General features: G+C 43.0%; 1 protein-coding gene across 3 annotated transcripts in view; it reads right to left on the bottom strand.

Annotated features, from left to right (window-relative positions):
* The window catches only part of LOC140491439 (rab effector Noc2-like), a 168,701-nt gene that overhangs the window by 9,911 nt on the left and 140,068 nt on the right, over positions 1-18,722 (bottom strand). For all 3 annotated transcript variants that reach the window (XM_072589609.1, XM_072589608.1, XM_072589610.1), the window contains one exon: positions 2,753-2,881. In XM_072589609.1, the coding sequence (XP_072445710.1) occupies positions 2,753-2,881 (129 nt within the window). The remainder of the gene's footprint in view (positions 1-2,752; positions 2,882-18,722) is intronic.

Raw genomic sequence — 18,722 nt, forward strand, 5'->3', positions numbered from 1 at the left:
ATTACTGTCTGACTCGGGGGTACCGGAGACTGCCTTACCAATGCTTCCTCTGAAGCCTCTGGCCTCTCTTCCTCAGCGATAAAGGAATTGCTTTCTCACAGAACAACTTATTTCTCCATAGGGCCCAGCAAGACACAAGAGGGAGAAGGTGCCACAGCCATTAGTTGGAGATTTTGTGCTATGAATGACACTGACAATGGAGTTACAGTAGAAGTTGCAGATGAGTGAACATGAGGTACATGTTCTATTTGGGGAGCATGGATATTTCAGCAACTCCACAGGAAGGATTTGGTCCCCTCCTGTGAAGATTCTTTCCTCAGAGGGGTTGACAAGCCTAATGCTGGGCAAATGTGCACTAACCTTGTCATGACTATTCTTTCCTGCAATGAGAGAAAGGGAGGGACTGAGTGAGATAGAAGTAACTGGCACAGATGCTAGTGCAGGTGGGGGGGGGGGGGGGGGGGGGGGGGGGGGATCCCGAAAGGGTGAGGAGGCAGAGCAGAAGCAATGGAGGATCAGTGTTGTGGTGGTTGGGAGGGAATGAGGACAAGTGAGGGAAGATGCTGTATGTAACAGTGAGAGTGAGAGAGCATGAGCCTTAGTGGAAGGTGGGTGCAGAAGAAGAGGTAGAGAGAGTGTGAGGTGGCAGACTATGCCACTTACCCTAGTGGAGTGGAGAAGGTCACTGACCTACATGTGGCATTGCTGGCTATCCCTTTAGACTGTGTGACCACTCTGCAGCAGGTGGTGACCCCAGAGCAGACATGCCTGGGCCTAGAAATGTGGCCTGGTCTCCTGGTCCTTTGGGGAGAAGGACAGCCTCCTCGCCTGGGCTACACAGTCCAACAGGACAAACAGGTCCTTGTCAGAGAATCATGGTACCACTCCTTTTCTCAGACATGAGAAGAGCAGGGCAGTTCAGAATGCCTGTGCTTACTCAGGTGCATGGCTGCCTTTTAAAGACCGTGTAGGCATCAGGGATGCTAGTATTTCAGGATGATATCCACTGAGTGGCGAGTTGGTTCTCACTTCAGCAGCTGGGAAGATGGGGCTAGAATCAGGCAAGCAGTGTTCCACAGGGGTCAGGTAGGTAGTTAATGAGATTCATTTGGTAAGATACAGTGAGAGATCTCGCTACACCTCATGGAGATAAGCCCTGCAGAGGATCTGTGAAGCTGACAGCTTTAAAAAAAAACCCAGATTCAGCCTATGAATTCCAGTTAGGTGTGCCAAACTTGCTTTTCCGCCTGAGGATAATTCTACCTTCACATCAACCCCTCCAAGTCCCTTAAAATATTTGCAAACTATCCACTCAAATGAACTATCCATTTTATGACTGGAATGGATCAGGCAGCTTTTATGCATAGCTGACATAGACACAATGGAATGAACAGCCTCCTAAGCAGCTTGGAAGTGGATTAAAAAGATACCACGCTGGACATAAGGAGTTGGCAAGTGTCAGATGCCAGTGCATGTAGAAAGGGATGTACTGGTCATGCACTGAGATGCTATTTGATCCTAAGCAATGTGGAGCAAGTGACAGGTACTCTCCCTGACTTCCATGTTAAGAAGGTAGGAAGGTAAATATTAATGAGGTGAGTTGCTGAGTTAATATGACACTGAACAGGCAATAATCATCCTCAGTTGGCAACATCACCACAGCCTACCAAGAACAGCATGAGCTGATCTCAACATCAAGGTAGACCTCACCAGTCTTCCCATCCATTTCAGTAATAAATCTCACCATAGTCACATCCTTCAAACCCCTGTAATACTTCACCACAATTCTAAAAACCTCCGTCAGGTCTTTTCTCAGTCTTGGCTATTCTAGAGAAATTAGTTCCAGCCCGTTCAATCTTTCTGACAGTTACACCCTCAGGGTATTATGTAGTGCACAAAAGATTTGCAGTCAGTGTTTCTGAAATTATTTTCATTATACAGAAGTCAGATCTGTATACTACACTTTCAGCACTGTCTATTCATCCTGCTGTAAATGGGGCATCTCAACGCACTGGACATTCTATTTTGTGGCCCTTTATGCAAATCAATTTTACTCTACTTACATAAAAAATGTTTCTGTCTTCGGAAACTACCTCCATGCTCCTTCATTTATATATTTAATTCATCCATGGATGTGGATGTCACCAGCTAGGCCAGCAGTTATTGCCCATCCCTAACTGCCCCAGAGGGTACTTAAGAGTCAACCACATTGCTGTGGGTCTGGAGTCACACGTACGCCAGATCAGGTAAAGATGGCAGATTTCCTTCCCTAAAGGACATCAGTGAACAGTTTTTTTTCCTGTCAGTCTTCAATGGATTCATGGTCATCATTAGACCCTTATTTCAAGATTATTATTGAATTCATATTCCACCATCTGCTATTGCAAGATTCAAACCCAGGTCCCGACAACATTACCTGGGTCTCTGGATCAATAGTGTAGTGATAATACTATTAGGCCATCACTTCCCTTTTCTACCAACATGTACTAGGGAAACATGATCACAGTGGGAGATACACCAGGTACTGGTTTTCTCGCTTAGCTTAGTCATCTAGAGTTTATCTGATTGGAAAAGTAGTGATCCATAATTCTGAGAGCTAGGTTATGGTCTGATTTTTATGCATTCTACTCACATTATTGTATTTAGCAACGTAGTCAGTGATAGGACAAGCATATGTTGGAAAGTTTCACACTGAAGCACTTCTTTCTAATGATTAAAGATAAAGCAAATTCAGAGAAGAAGACTGTTGTACCTTTCATTTTCCTACCAGGTTTCTCTCTCCCTTTTTCTGTATTGTGGTTCTTTGAGCTGTTGGCTGAAACATTGTCATCTTGACTGCAGTTACTGCACTCTGATTCACTTTCACTGTCGCTGGAGACAACTAAAATGAAACAGAAGATTGATCGCTTTAAAAAAATACGCATGACATACTTTCACAGCAACAAACAAACACATCCGCCACTTAACGGAAAAACCTAGGAATCACAGGCAGGGCTACAGGAAGAAACAATGAGTACATTAATTAAAACTTAATTTAATAGAAAAGACAACATTTTTTAGTGCACAGTATCGCTAAATGCTCACACATTATTTATCCCATAACATGGTCTATGCTGTCCCTAGCAAGCTGCTGCACTGCCACATAGACACACAGTTTAGTGGGAACATTGAATAAGTCTCAGTATTATTGGATTAGATATCTTGTATAAAATATTTCATTACAGTATGATGGTAGTTAGAATTACATAAATGTGTTCTGGACATAGCATTTTTGTTATCCACTCAAAGGACATGGGCATTGCTGGCTCAGCCAGCATTTAATACCATAGGTAAAAACAAGGACTGCAGATGCTGGAAACCAGACTGCAGATGCTGGAAACCAGAGTCTAGATTAGAGTGGTGCTGGAAAAGCACAGCAGGTCAGGCAGCATCCGAGGAGCAGGAAAATAAATGTTTCAGGCAAAAGCCCTATACCATCCCTAGTTGTCCTTTGAGAAGACAGTTGTGCACTGCCTTCTTAAAACACTGCATATGCTGTAGGTAGGGAACATCAGGATTCTGACCCAGTAACACGGAGAGGAATGGTGAGACATTTCCAAGTCAGAATAGGGCGTGGCTTGGATGTATGCTTGCAAGTGGTAGCGTTCCTATGCTGTCTCTACCATTGGTAGCCATTGTGGGTTTGGAAAATTATTTTTAAGCATTGACTATCCTTGACATCAAAGCTGCATTTGACTGTAGCTAGATGATACACATTGCTGATACTGTGCATCGATGGTGGAGGGATTGGATGTTTGTGGAGGTATTGCCAAACAAGTGGACCACTTTATCCTAGATGGTGTCCAGTTGCTCGAGTGCTATTGGAGCTACACTCATCCTGGCAAGCGGGGATTATACCATCACATCCTGACATGTGCCTTGGAGATTACAGACAGACAGTCTTTGGGGAGTCAGGATAGGAGTTTCCTTGATGCCCCTGATGTGCTCTTGTATTTATATGGTGAGTCCAGTTCAGTTCCCACATCAACATTTCTGTCTCAGGCCTCCTGCAGTGCTCCAGCAAAGCTCAACATAAACTGGAGGAACAGTTTCTCTTCTGCCTGGGTACCCTGCAGCCTTCAGGACTCGACATGGAGTTTTAACAATTTCAGAATGCAAGCACCATACTCCACGTTCATTATGTACCCTGACACCCCTAGGTTCTGGTTGATATGGACTGTCCTCAGCACAGCTAGCCCATTTTCAATCAATCACACTCCTCAACCTTCTCAGCATTTACTTCTCTCTTGGCTTATCATCAACAATCCCATTCTTTGCCTCTCCTTTTCTCTCTTGCTATTGATGCCATCTCCATGTATTCAATTTACTCCTTCCCATCCCAACCAGTCCTGCCACTCTGGCCAGCATAAATACCAATACCACCAAAAGCCAACTTCTTTCAGTTCTGAAGAAGGGTCACTAGACTTGAAAAGTTAACTCTGTTTCTCACTCTACAGATCATGCCAGACATGTGTTGTTTCTCCAGGACTTTCTACTTTTGTCCCTAGACTCTTACCTAGATCACTGGAATACTAATCCAAAGGTAATACCACTAGATCATTGCTTCTCCATAATCAAATAAAGACTGATTAATTTCAAATCAAAAACGTCTCACTTGTCCCAACTTTAATAAAAATCTAAGCTTATACAATATTAAAACATACTTTTAAAATTTTAGTTACCAAGGGTAAAGTTCCCTAAGGTGACATGGTTAGAGACAAAATGCCATGTTATTTTCAACTATATTGATTTTGAATAGGAGGTGGAACTAATTTAGTTTGGGATTATGGCCGGCATGGACTAGTTGGATCAAAGGGTCTCTTTCCATACCGTATGACTCTATAACACCTAATACAGCATAAAACTGTTAACACAAATCAGAAAAAATTACACTGTATAATTTTATGCTAAGAGTCTCCTGACTGAGGATTTTATTGGAAATCTCCAAAGACATTTTTGCTTTATAAATCAGGTGGCATTACACTACAATTTCTCATCAACCAAAAATGTTTAAATATATTCTGAGTTATATAGCTGTGATAGCCCTGAGGAGTTGTAACTTTAAAAAGCATATGTTGTCGGAGGGAACTATTTAAGGCTTTTATTCCCAATTGTGATTTAAGCCATAGCCTTGTATTACATTGTTGCTGAGTGTAATCAAGCCTGATATAGTCATGGAACCATTCAATGGCCTGTTATCTCCTGAGGCATATTGTCTATTTTGTTTGATAACTGAAATGCAAGTAGTAAACAGAATAAATATATTTCTGCACAAGTTCAGGAGAAAGCTTATTTAATAAGTATAGATGTCATACATATTGAAAAATTATTTTGAAACCATAGGATTACTATATGAGATAATAAAAGATGTATTTATCATCAACGGATGGTCTTCCTGTCTCTGTTTGTGGTCCATCCTGCACAGTAAAAAAGCTTTACCCAATTCGTGCATATCCTCCTCCAACAACTGCAACCTGTCCACTACAAGGTCAAAGGAGAAATGAGCTGAAAACTGCTCATGTGGAAATTCGCATTGGTGCTGGGCCCACTGCTTTTCATCATTTATATAAATGATTTGGATATGAGCATAGGTGGTATGGTTAGTAAGTTTGCAGATGAATGACACCATAATTTGTGGTGCAGTGGACACTGAAGGTTACCTCAAAGTATGTCAGAACCTTGATCAGATGGGTCAATGGGTCGAGGAGTGGCAGATGGAGTTTAATTTAGATAAATGTGAAGTGCTGCATTTTGGAAAGGCAAATCAGCACAGGACTTTTACACTTAATGGTAAGGTCCTGGAGTGTGTTGCAGAACAAAGAGACCTTAGAGTGCAGGTTCATTGTTCCTTGAAAGTAAAGTCGCAGGTAGATAGGAAGTGAGGAAGGCACAAGAACAGAATTTGTTGGAATAGCTCAGCAGGTCTGGCAGTATCTGGTGAAGAAAAATCAAAGTTAATGTTTCAAGTCCAGTGATCCTTCCTCAACAAGATTTACAAGGATGTTTCCAGGGTTGAAGGGTTTGAGCTACAGGGAGAGGCTGAATAGACTGGGGGCTTTTTGCCCAGCGTGTCAGAGACTGAGGGGATGACCGTATAGAGCTTTTTAAAATCATGAGGGGCACGGATAGAGTGAATAGCCAAGGTCTCTTCCCTAGGGTAGGGGAATCCAAAACTAGAAGGCATATGTTTAAGTTGAGAGGGGAAAGACTTGAACAGGACCTGAGGAGTAATTTTATCACACAGGGGGTGGTGCACATACAGAAAATCCCAACCTCCAGTTGTAACTTGCCCCAATCCTGACTAGTCCTTTCCTGTCTTGAATTATTATCAGGGATTTTATTTCAATGTAGGCAGATGCAGCAGCTAATTTTCATATTGCAGCAACCCACAACAGCACTGAGATTAATGACCCATTCATGTACCTCAAAAGCTACTGATCGCATTTAAAAAACTTTGCAACGCAATTCAATCGTAACTTTTGATTGTCTTCACATCACACATATATTGCATTTTTAAATTGTACTTGGGGTTACCTAGCTCCATGTTTGATACTATTTGTGTTTGAGATATTTTAACCAACCTGTTCAGGTGCACTATGACACACTTCTGGCACAGGTGGGACTCCTAGCCTAGATGTACAGCTCCGTTCCTTTAAAACAGGATCCTGGAGTCAATAGATTGCAATGCACTGACTGTCATGAACTTTGTAGTTTGAGACCCAGATGACATTTTAATTTGATTGTAACATCAATACAGGCCCTTTCAATTAGTTGTTTAATTACTTTTTAACATGTCTATTTTTAACCAAACTGTTCAAAAGTCTTATGACACATCCATGGAGCAGGTAGAATTTGGACCCAGGTCTCCTGAGCTAGAGGTTGAGATACTACCACTGTGCCACATGAGCCCTCAATTTATATTTAACTCCCATGCACCACATTCTGTTCAGTTATGCTTGCAATTGATGCATAAATCATTTAATAACATAGCCTTAAAATGTATTACTATTTATCTTTTCAAAACCAGAACTCTGAACAGATTTTGTGCAAATATGGATTTTTCATAATACACTACTTCCTAATATGTGAAACTTGGAAGATTGATAATTGCAGTTCCTTTTACTTTATTCATACATACAACATGAATTTAGATTTTTTTATTCATAGCACAGACCTCTGCAATACCCATTAACTTATTTCAGCTTTCACATGATGGACTTTGATAAAACGCCTCAGTGCACTTTGCATTGTGTGCATTTTCAGACTTCTAAACAGATTTTTCACAGGAGGTACACAAATGTCACAGCCACCATTGAATACATATGCCAATTAGACATGAATTAATTAACCTTTATAATTCAGACAATACCTGGATCTGACAGGAAAAAACTGATTTGTGCATCCCGCTGGACAACATACTAACCCACAATTCTGAATTCACACTAAAGTTAACAATGTTCTCTCTCATTTACAAATGATAAAAATTACAAAATAAATGGTGCCTATTTTGGATGGTCTTTGTTATTTTCCCAAATTCAGTGCAGACTTGCCCAATACTGACATTTCTCAGGAAAGCACTTTTTGCCTGAATGTAATTGGGATTGTGATACTACCACATGTTTTAAACTGTAGAACTTGCGATACTGATCAAATAAAACAAAAAAACCTACTGAGGTTCTGTTTTGGATGTGATACACCTCAGTTTTCTTTACTACCTTAAAAAAAAAGTACTTCAAAAGCACCAGAATCATAAAAGAACAACAACTCTTGGATGATCTAAAGGAATGGTCAGGAAAATTGTAGTACATTAGAATAAAGAATCTATTTGGAAGTTCATTTTGCTGATTTTGTCACTCAAGCATTCTTTACCAATCATAAGAGGTATATCAAAAATAATAACAATTTGTGAGAGGGTTTGAATTGGCAATCACAGATATGCTGAAAAATTGCAAAGTGTCAGGTAAATTAAAATAGTGATTTCCAAAAAATGCACCTCCTCCTCAATATCTTCTTTTTTGCCTATCAGATGTAATGAAGATTCAATGGAATCAGAAAAGTTAATACCAGACAAAATAATAAAAAGAGCACTTGATCATTAAATCTAATGCTGCCCATTCAAATAGCTCTGATATCCTACCTTTGTAGCTCTTTCCATTCCACTCACTCAATGTACTAGATTTTCTGTCTTATGGGCCACTTTGCTTGCCATAAGATTGGAAATCTCTCTGGTGAGATGAGAAGGATTATAAATCAAAAAGTTTTTTTTTGTATATGCATGGTTGTCCTGCAAGTTGTAATTATTTTATTCTACTCCTCATAATACACAAAATCATAATTCTTTTTGCAATTTGCTACTATCCTGAACCCTTACAAACTAGCCATCCTGAAATTAAGCTGGCCATCATTTCAGCTTGCCAGCAGTACAAATTGCATTCCTATTCCCATTGTTTTAAACCTTTGTCTGGCTGTTTCACACCAACTTGCTCACAAAGAGGAGAAAGGAAATAAAGACTCATCTTTCAATTCAGTGCAATTGGAATAAGGCTTGTGTTGCTATTTCAGAGTACCAACTCAAGTCAAATGTCACACTAGTACAGAAGTTACAAAATTGCTTTAGCAACATATAAATGTCAACTCACATTTTTAAAAATGGCTGACTCCTTCCAAATATCTCCTCCACTGACAAAAGAGAATTTGATTCAATGAGTGCAGAATTTGTTGAGGGTTCATGTGAAATTTAAGAGTATTTCTCTGGAATCATTAACAACTATCTGAAAATGCCTGATTTAACCTTTATGATCCAAGAGAATCTATTAGTCAGACTGTCTTGACTTTTTATCAGTTGAACATGTTTAACAGCAGTGTAGAGCAAAGGTTATGCTTTCCCTCCATACTCATCCTCCTGATGTTCAAGCGGCCGGGATTTATAGAGCTAATATGCTGTGACATTTTGCAGATGCTCTCGAAGCTTAAACAAGTGGTACTCGCTTTTACCCTAGTGGGTAAAAGCAACTGCAAAAATAGCCAGGACACAAACACTGCAGAGAAACCCTAAATGACTTTTACTATCAGAAATTCAATTTCAAAATCAATTCTACTCTTTGCCTCGATAAAAAATGTATGAGTTTTATTGAAGTTACTGTCACCTTTGAATTTGAAATGATAGCGTGTGGTGAGGTAGGGCTGGTGATCTTATATGTTGAAAATGAATGATTTAGAGAAATAAAAACGCAGCTATAAACTGAACACCGACTAAAGGTTATGTCTTTAACATACAGGTGGTATTACAGCCTTTCTAAATAAATGACAAAAAGTAAAACACAGACTGTCAAGCAAATATAGTGTTGCAATCCAAGCACAGCATTAGAAACAGGAGCAGGAGATGGCGATGGCTATTCAGTCCACCAAGCTTGCTGAATCAGTCAATAAAATCATGGCAACTTGCTCAATTCCACCTCCCCATCCTTGGTTCCCAAGCATTCAGAAATCTAACCATTTTCCCACTTGAATATACTCTGATTGAGCATCCACAGCTACATTTACAGTTCCGAATTTATAAAGTCTGAGACACAACCTTCAAAGTAGTAAGTACCCTGGTAGGCATTTTAAGACATCTCCACTGTTTTCAAGGAATAGTGGACATTCAGATCAATCCTGAAACTAACAACTCTTTAGAGAATTTTGCAAAAATATAGAAGTGGATCAAGATAAAATCAGAGGCAAAATCTCAGTGTGCCACCTTTCTGATGCGCTTTCTGTTCTGCTTGATCATTCACTTAACGTCACTGAGCCAGACTCTTGAGTGCAAGACCATTGGCACAGAAAGTATTCCTCATCATGTTGCTAACATTGTAATACTGTACCCTAATCTTTCATGATTGTAATTAGGATGTATATATATGCATTTGGAATGTTCAGGGAAGGTTGATTAAACTTATACTTGAAATAGTTGTGTGGTTTTAGGAGGTTGGGCTTGCATTTGCTGTTTAGCATATTATGAGGTAACTTGATTGAAACATATAAGATTCTGAGGAGAATTGACAGGGTAGAAGCAAAGAGATTGATCCTCTAACAGGAGAATCTAAAAACTTTAAAAATAAGGGATTGCCCATTTCAGTCAGAGATTAGGAGAATATCTTTTGCATAGAGGATTGAGAATCTTTCATAGAATCCCTACAGTGCAGATAGTGGTCCATCAAGTCTCCACTGACCCTCCAAACAACTACCCACCATCCCTCCATTATCCCCACATTTACTGTTGATAATCCACCCAGCCTGTACAACCCTGGACATAAAAAGGCAATTTAGCATGGCTACTTCAGCTAACTTGCACATCTTTGGCCAATGGGTGAAAAACCAGAGGATCCAAAAGAAATCCATGCAGACATAGAGGGAACTTGCAAAATCTACAGAGTCACCTGAGGCTGGAATTGAACACTGGTCCCTGGCATCATGGGGCAACAGTGCTAGCCACTAAGCCACTGTGCCACTCCCATTGGGACGGTCTCTTAGAAGGCGGTGGAAGTACAACCATTGAACATTTTTTAAAAAGAGATAGATATATTCTTGATAATCAAGGAGAGTCAAAGGATATCGGAGACAGGTAGGAATGTGGAGTAGCCAGATCTTATTGAATGGAATATACTTCTTCTTGGTCTTAATTCATACGTTTGTATGAATAGTCTCAAGTGCAAGTATATCCACCAAGAAATCTAGAAGTGAACTGGTAAAGCTTTGGGCCTATGTGAGGCGGAACGACTAGATAGATAGTAATCCATTTGGCTGAAGGGGAAGTTCACCTGCAGAACCCAACATCTCGATCTCACTGAACCTGCTTACAAAAAGATGATTACAACCTTAACATGCTCATCTTAGGATGTTACTGGAGACTTCTTGATGAGCAATGATCGGCCAAAGGAGTTAGCAGAAAATTTTCCAGATTTTTAATCCCCTAATTAGCCTGGATGCTTCTCTGATTTACCATTGGTCCCAGGTGAAAACATGGCAGGTACGGAATGCCTCCATCATTTTCATGAAGCACATCGATTACATGGGATAGCTAGACTTTTCAATAGGCTGTTCAATAAATGACGCTCTTCCATCTAATTTTCCATGTCAGCACCTGAACTATTCCACAAAATTTTATTTCATTTATGCACCACAAAGACTGCAGGCTGGAAACAATGAATTTTTTTTGAGATCTGATTTTCAATTTGGATTAGTCAGGGAGGAAAAGGCTTTCACATCCGTGGATCAGTAAATTTTTATTATATTGTATTAGAAATGTGAGTAATGCATCAAGGTTTGAAAGTATTGGCTTTCAGCACCACAACCTATTGCTTCCATTTGTTTCTCATTATTATTTATTTTCTACCAGCTTGCAGATGTAACGTTTTGAGAAAAACTCCTGACCTAGTCAGAATTATTTTTTAAAATGTTATCAATTATTACTTGGTAGAACTGAATTTGACTTTAATGATGCAACAGAAATTGAAACATAAGTTAATTTTGGCTAAGATTCCTTTATTGTTATTCATGTATGTTAAATTATAATTAAGACACAATTCAGCTGCAATAATCAGATGTGATTATTTCCTAAAATAGCTACTAGCTTTGTTTAAATGACTATACTTTCAAAATTTAACTTAATCTAAATCTGAACATTAAATACAATTATTTAAATGGTGGCAAATAAAAGAAAATAAAACCCAACCTGAATAAAACCGAGAAATTACTCAACTGTGGCTCAGAGACTGGGTGCTGCATTTTCCCATTTGTAGACGGTGAGTCCCCTATGACCCAAGGTGAATTTTCTCACATAATCATCTGCTTCTCTCCTTATTATTTATGCCGCTGAGATGCTGTGTGGGTTTCTTTGGGATTCAGCAATGAGTGAAGCAGATGTCTCACTACTGGTGAGACTTTCTGGCTTACATGCCTCTGGCACCATAGTGAAAGCCCAGCTGCACACCACTACATATACTGCAAGCCAGGAATTATTCGACAAACTGCAGTGTTAGATCCTGGAGATATTCAGAAGAGGAGCAAATGCTCTCTTTCACTTCCCAGATGGGGATCTGGAGGTGGTGGTAAGCAGGATGCTGGACAGGAGGTCAGTTCTTTTCCCTGCTGACCACCAAAAGAGTTCACACCTAAAAACCCAACTGGTTAGGACTGAAATTGCTGTATGAGTCAGTGCTATGCCCCACGTCATCAGAGACGCTCAGCAGTGCTCCAAAATGGTCAATGTTCTTCTCTGCTCTATGAAGTTAAGTGCAACCATCTTCACTCTACGCTCCCATATTCAATGGTCAGCACTCACATGAACTCTGCCATTGCACAAGCATCTCATCAAGGCTCACAAATCACATCCTCTGTGTAGTATACATCACGTCCACCTGTCTCAAGCTCCCAAAGTATTAACCTTTCCTGCACTTCCTACTCATTCACTGAAGGTACCTCATTCAGAGCTCACACAAAACCACTAATTGCTTTTGCTTTCACTTTCAACATACTCAATCTACTGCAGGAAAAACTGATCCAAACCCCAGTACGATCTCTCAGCAACATCCTCACTGATCTACCTGTAGACTGTTTGCATTTGATCTGCAGGGCTGATTATGACCCTATGGACTGGAATAAAATGAACCCCTTGATTGACTGTGACAGGATTTCCCTAATGACTGTAGTCCTCCTTCACCTCACTAAGGACTCTTCTGTTCACAGATTGCCATTTGTATGAAACACATGCTGCAGCACTAACTTTGCTATAGCATGGTGTCACGAAACAAAATGTCCATCCCTAACCAATTAATAGGTTGACTGTTCAGTGCCACCCACCATCAGCTGCTAGTCTCTCTTGCTGAGCAAATAAAGCAAGCTAAATTGCAGAGACTGGTAGCCTATAACTGAGTGCTCGAGACCTGTGCGCTAAGGAAACAATGTTGTGCAGACAGAAGCAGGCGGCCTCGAAGTAAGCGTGAAAGTCAAAGTACATTAAGAAAGCAAGCTAACAGCCCTAAAATGTCTGCCCATGTCAGCACAAAAGTATCCTGTGTAGATATACGACCTAGCAAGAGCCAATAAGTCATAGGTACCAGTAAGCTCTAATGGACAGTGTTGAAGGCTTGAAGTGGAATGTAATTTGGTCCAAAAGCAGGTATGAGAATGCGTTGATTGTGTGCCGATGTTCAGTCACATGGATAAAGAGTTGAGGAGGATTGTGGTCATGGACATACAGAGATAGTGGGTAAAAGAAGTGATTGGACAATGATAAGGACAGGCACTCTGTGAGCTGCTGTGGCAAGGTACCCACTTTGTTTTACCTGCTAGTTTTCTGTGTCGCCAAGTTCCTCAGTGAAGCAGAGGAGTGGCACGGTGGCTCAGTGGTTAGCACTGCTACCTCAGCACCAGAGACCTGGGTTTGATTCCAGCATCGGGTCACTGTCTGTGTTGAGTTTAGACATTCTCCAATGTCTGTGTGCATTTCCTCCAGATGCTCCGGTTTCCTTCCAGAGTCTAAAGATGTGCAGGTTAGGTGAATTGGCCATTCTAAATTGCCCATAGTGTTCAGGAATGTATAGGTTAGGTGCTTGTCAAGAGTGTGGTATTGAAAAGCACAGCAGGTCAGGCAGCATCCGAGGAGCAGGAAAATTGATGTTTCGGGCAAAAGCCCTTAATCAGGAAGGAGGCTGGGAGCCTTGGAGTTGGAGACATAAATGGGAGTGGGTTGGGTTGGGTTGGGGTGAGGTGGGAAGTAGCTGCGAATGCAATAGGTGGATGGTGGTGGGGGTAAAGGTGATAGGTCAGAGAGGAAGGTGGAGCAGATAGGTGGGAAGAAAGATTGGTAGGTAGGACAGGCCATGAGGATGGTGCTGAGCTGGAAGGTTGGAACTGGGGTAAGGTGGGGGAGGGGAAGAGGAAACTGGTGAAGTCCACATTGATATCATGGGGTTGGAGGGTCCCAAAGCGGAAGATGAGGCGTTCTTCCTCCAGGTATCGGGTGGTAATGAGTGGCGATGGAGGAGGCCCAGAACCTGCATGTCGTCAGCAGTGTGGGAGGGGGAGTTGAAGCGTTTGGCCACAGGGCAGTGAGGTTGGTTGGTGCAGGTGTTTGTCAGTGGAAAATATCAGGTAGGGGAATGGGTCTGTCTGGGTTACTCTTCGGAGGGTTAATGCGGACTTGTTGGGCCGAAGCGCCTGTTTCCAAACTGTTGAGATTGTATTCTACTCTAGAATTGGAAGTGAAATATGAATAGGTGATCTAGGTCTTTAAAGTGATGTAAATGCATGGAAATAAAATAGTCACCTCAAGAAATTACAGTCATGAACATAGCTAAGTTCAACATGCAAGCCACCCTTCCATTAATTGACTCCCTCTATACTCCCCGCTGCCTTGGGAAAGCACACAACATGATCAAAGACCCCTACTACCCCAGTTATAATCTCTTCCACTTTCTTTCATCAAGCAGAAGATATAAAAGTTTGAATAAACGTATGAATAGATTCAAGAGCAGCTTCTTCCCTGCTGTGATCAAACTTTGGAATGGATCCTTCAAATGTGAATGCAGATCTCTCTCTCTCTCTCTCTCTGCAGCTATAACACTGCATTCTGCACTCAGTTCTGCTACCCTGATCCACTTTTGTATGGTACAATTTGTCTGAACAGCACACAAAACAATACTTTTCACTGTATCATGGTATGTGTGACAACAATAAATCAAACTCAATCAATGGCAAGATTCTGAAAACTTTATTTCAGGTTAGTGGGTAAAATAAGGAAATTGGATCAAAATGAGGTTTTTCTACTCTCACCCTATTTTGTCACCAGTCACAAGTGCTTTTATCACACCATGTTTTTTATCACACCATCCATCCTGAATTTTTCTGATAGTTTCAGGCTCATGCAGATCAGTAAGCAAAGGAAGAAATTTTAATTTAATGGAACAAAAAAAAAGCTGAGGAAATTAATCCAAAGGGCTATTTATTCTCTGTTTCCATAAGACAAAAACATTCAACATTAATGTTAGGGATTTATAGTTTGATACTCATTATTTAAGTTATAATAATGAGTTTGGTAATTTAACACAAATTAACTAATGGATTAACAGCAGGGTTTTGGACTTGATGGATAGGCAGACTTGTGTACAGTGTTCCTAATGTTAGATTAGATTATTACCTAACACAAAAGACTGCAACTGGACTACAGTTCATCATACCACTAGCTGAAATAAACTGCAGTCCAACAGTACAAGGTACAACTGTTCATTAAGGTAAAAACAATGACTGCAGATGCTGGAAACCAGATTCTGGATTAGTGGTGCTGGAAGAGCACAGCAGTTCAGGCAGCATCCAAGGAGCAGTAAAATCGACGTTTCGGGTAAAAGCCCTTCATCAGGAATAAAGGCAGAGAGCCTGAAGGGTGGAGAGATAAGCTAGAGGAGGGTGGGGGTGGGGAGAAAGTAGCATAGAGTACAATAGATGAGTGGGGGAGGGGATGAAGGTGATAGGTCAAGGAGGAGGGTGGAGTGGATAGGTGAAAAAGAAGATAGGCAGGTAGGACAAGTCATGGGGACAGTGCTGAGCTGGAAGTTTGGAACTAGGGTGAGGTGGGGGAAGGGGAAATCACTTCCGCCCCTCACATCATCGCTGATGTCACACGCTCAGTGACTTCCACCACCCCTACTGCTGTGTCTGCCACCACTTCCGCACCCACCAACACCACTCACCTGCATTCTCCTGACACGCCCCCTACAGATCCCACTGTCACCATTCCCGGCCCCCAGAACCCTGAGGGGAACACCACCCCTGCTCATGACTCCACCCCAATTCCCCCCACCATCATACCCACTCCAGTTACCTGCTCCGTCCCCACTCCCAGCTCCACACCCACACCAGATCCCAGCTCCCAGCCCTGCCGAGTTTTCACCATCCCTCCAGACCTCCCCCTCACTGAGGACGAACGATCAGTCCTCAGCAAAGGACTCACCTTCATCCCCCTCCGTCCACGCATCAGTGAATTTAATACACGCTGTGACGTTGAACACTTAATCCACCCCCTCCGCCTCCGAGCTTACTTTCACAATCAGGACTCCCGCTCACCTTCCGAGGACCCCTTCGCCCACCTCCAATACACTGCATCCACCTAGACAACCCGCGCTGGCCTATTACCTGCCCTCGACCTCATTTCCAACTGCCGCCAGGACATTAACCGTCTCAACCTGTCTATCTCCCTCCCCCACTCCAACCTCTCACCCTCAACGCGCAGTCCTCCAATCTCTCTGCTCCAATCCTGACCTCACCATCAAGCCAGCAGATAAATGGGGTGCAGTGGTAGCATGGCGCACTGACCTCTACACCGCTGAAGCCAAACGCCAACTCGAGGACACCTCTTCCTACCACCCCCTCGACCATGACCCCACCCCCCATCACCAAACCATCATCTCCCAGACCATACAGAACCTCATCACCTCAAGAGATCTCCCACCCACAGCTTCCAACCTCATAGTCCGGGAACCCTGCACTGCCCAGTTCTACCTCCTTCCCAAGATCCACAAGCCTGACCACCCTGGCCGACCCATTGGGACAGGAGCATGCTGAGACAATAAACTCATTTCTACCTACCTCGACACTGTCCTATCCCCCCCTAGTCCAGTAACCCCCCACATATGTTCGAGACACCACCCACACCCTCCACCTCATCCAAGACTTGCGTTTCCCTGGCCCCCAAAGCCTCATCTTCACCATGGATATCCAATCCCTCTACACCTCCATCCGGCATGACCAGGGCCTCCAAGCCCTCCGTTATTTCCTCTCCAGACGTCCCCAACAGTACCCTTCCACTGACACTCTCATTCGTTTGGCCGAACTGATCCTTACCCTTAACTATTTCTCCTTCGAACCCTCCCACTTCCTCCAGACCAAAGGCGTAGCCATGGGCACACGTATGGGCCCCAGCTATGCCTGTCTCTTTTTTGGCTATGTAGAACAGTTGATCTTCCGTAATTACACCGGCACCACTCCCCACCTCTTCCTCTGCTACATTGATGACTGCATTGGTGCCACCAGGTGCTCCCGCGAGGAGGTTGAGCAATTCATCAACTTCACCAACACATTCCACCCTGACCTTAAAATTACCTGGACCAGCTCTGACACCTCGCTCCCCTTCCTGGACCTCTCCATCTCCATTAGTGATGATCGACTTGACACTGACATTTTTTACAAACCCACCGACTCCCACAGCTTCCTGGATTACACCTCTTCCCACCCTACCTCTTGCAAAAATGCCATCCCGTATTCCCAATTCCTCCGCCTCTGCCGTATCTGCTCCCAGGAGGACCAGTTCCGCCACAGAACACACCAGATGGCCTCCTTCTTTAGGGATCGCAATTTCCCTTCCCACGTGGTTAAAGATGCCCTCCAACGCATCTCGTCCACATCCCGCACCACCGCCCTCAGACCCCACCCCTCCAGCCGTAACAAGGAAAGAACGCCCCTAGTGCTCACCTTCCACCCTACCAACCTTCGCATAAACCAAATCATCCGCCGACATTTCCGCCACCTCCAAACAGACCCACCACCAGGGATATATTTCCCTCCCCATCCCTTTCCGCCTTCCACAAAGACCGTTCCCTCTGTGACTACCTGGTCAGGTCCACGACCCCCTACAACGCACCCTCCCTTCCTGGCACCTTCCCCTGCCACCGCAGGAATTGCAAAACCTGCGCCCACACCTCCTCCCTCACCTCCATTCAAGGCCCTAAAGGAGCCTTCCACATCCATCAAAGTTTTACCTGCACATCCACCAATATCATTTATTGTATCTGTTGCTCCCGATGCGGTCTCCTCTATATTGGGGAGACTGGACGCCTCCCAGCAGAGTGCTTTAGGGAACATCTCCGGGACACCTACACCAATCAACCACACCGCCCTGTGGCCCAATATTTCAACTCCCCCTCCCACTCTGCCGAGGGCATGGAGGTCCTGGGCCTCCTTCACAACCGCTCCCTCACCACCAGATGCCTGGAGGAAGAACGTCTCATCTTCCGCCTCAGAATACTTCAACCCCAGGGCATCAATGTGGACTTCAACAGTTTCCTTGTTTCCCTTCCCCCACCTCACCCTAGTTCCAAAGTTCCAGCTCAGCACTGTCCCCATGACTTGTCCTACCTGCCTCTCTTCTTTTCCACCTATCCACTCCACCCTCCCCCTTGACCTATCACCTTCATCCCCTCCCCCACTCACCTATTGTACTCTATGCTACTTTCTCCCCACCCCCACCCTCCTCTAGCTTATCTCTCCACCCTTCAAGCTCACTGCCTTTATTCCTGATGAAGGGCTTTTGCCCGAAACGTCAATTTTACTGCTCCCTGGATGCTGCCTGAACTGCTGTGCTCTTCCAGCACCACTAATCCAGACAAGTGTTCTTTAAGTTGAATTATGAAAAGTAATAAGTTTCAAACAGACCTAGCAACTCAAGACTGTGCATTCATGAGGTGCTGTGAGCAATCAACAGCAGCAGAATCTGTAACCTCATGGCCCAGCATATTCCCCATTCAACCATTACCATCAAGGCAGGGGATCAACCCTGGTTCAATGGAGAGTGCGGGAATGCATGCCAGGCTTACTTAAAAATGAGGTGTCAACCAGAAGAAACGACTTGTATGTCAAACAGCATAAGCAGC

This window comes from Chiloscyllium punctatum, chromosome 19 (genome assembly GCF_047496795.1).
Source record: "Chiloscyllium punctatum isolate Juve2018m chromosome 19, sChiPun1.3, whole genome shotgun sequence".
Lineage (NCBI taxonomy): Eukaryota > Metazoa > Chordata > Chondrichthyes > Orectolobiformes > Hemiscylliidae > Chiloscyllium > Chiloscyllium punctatum.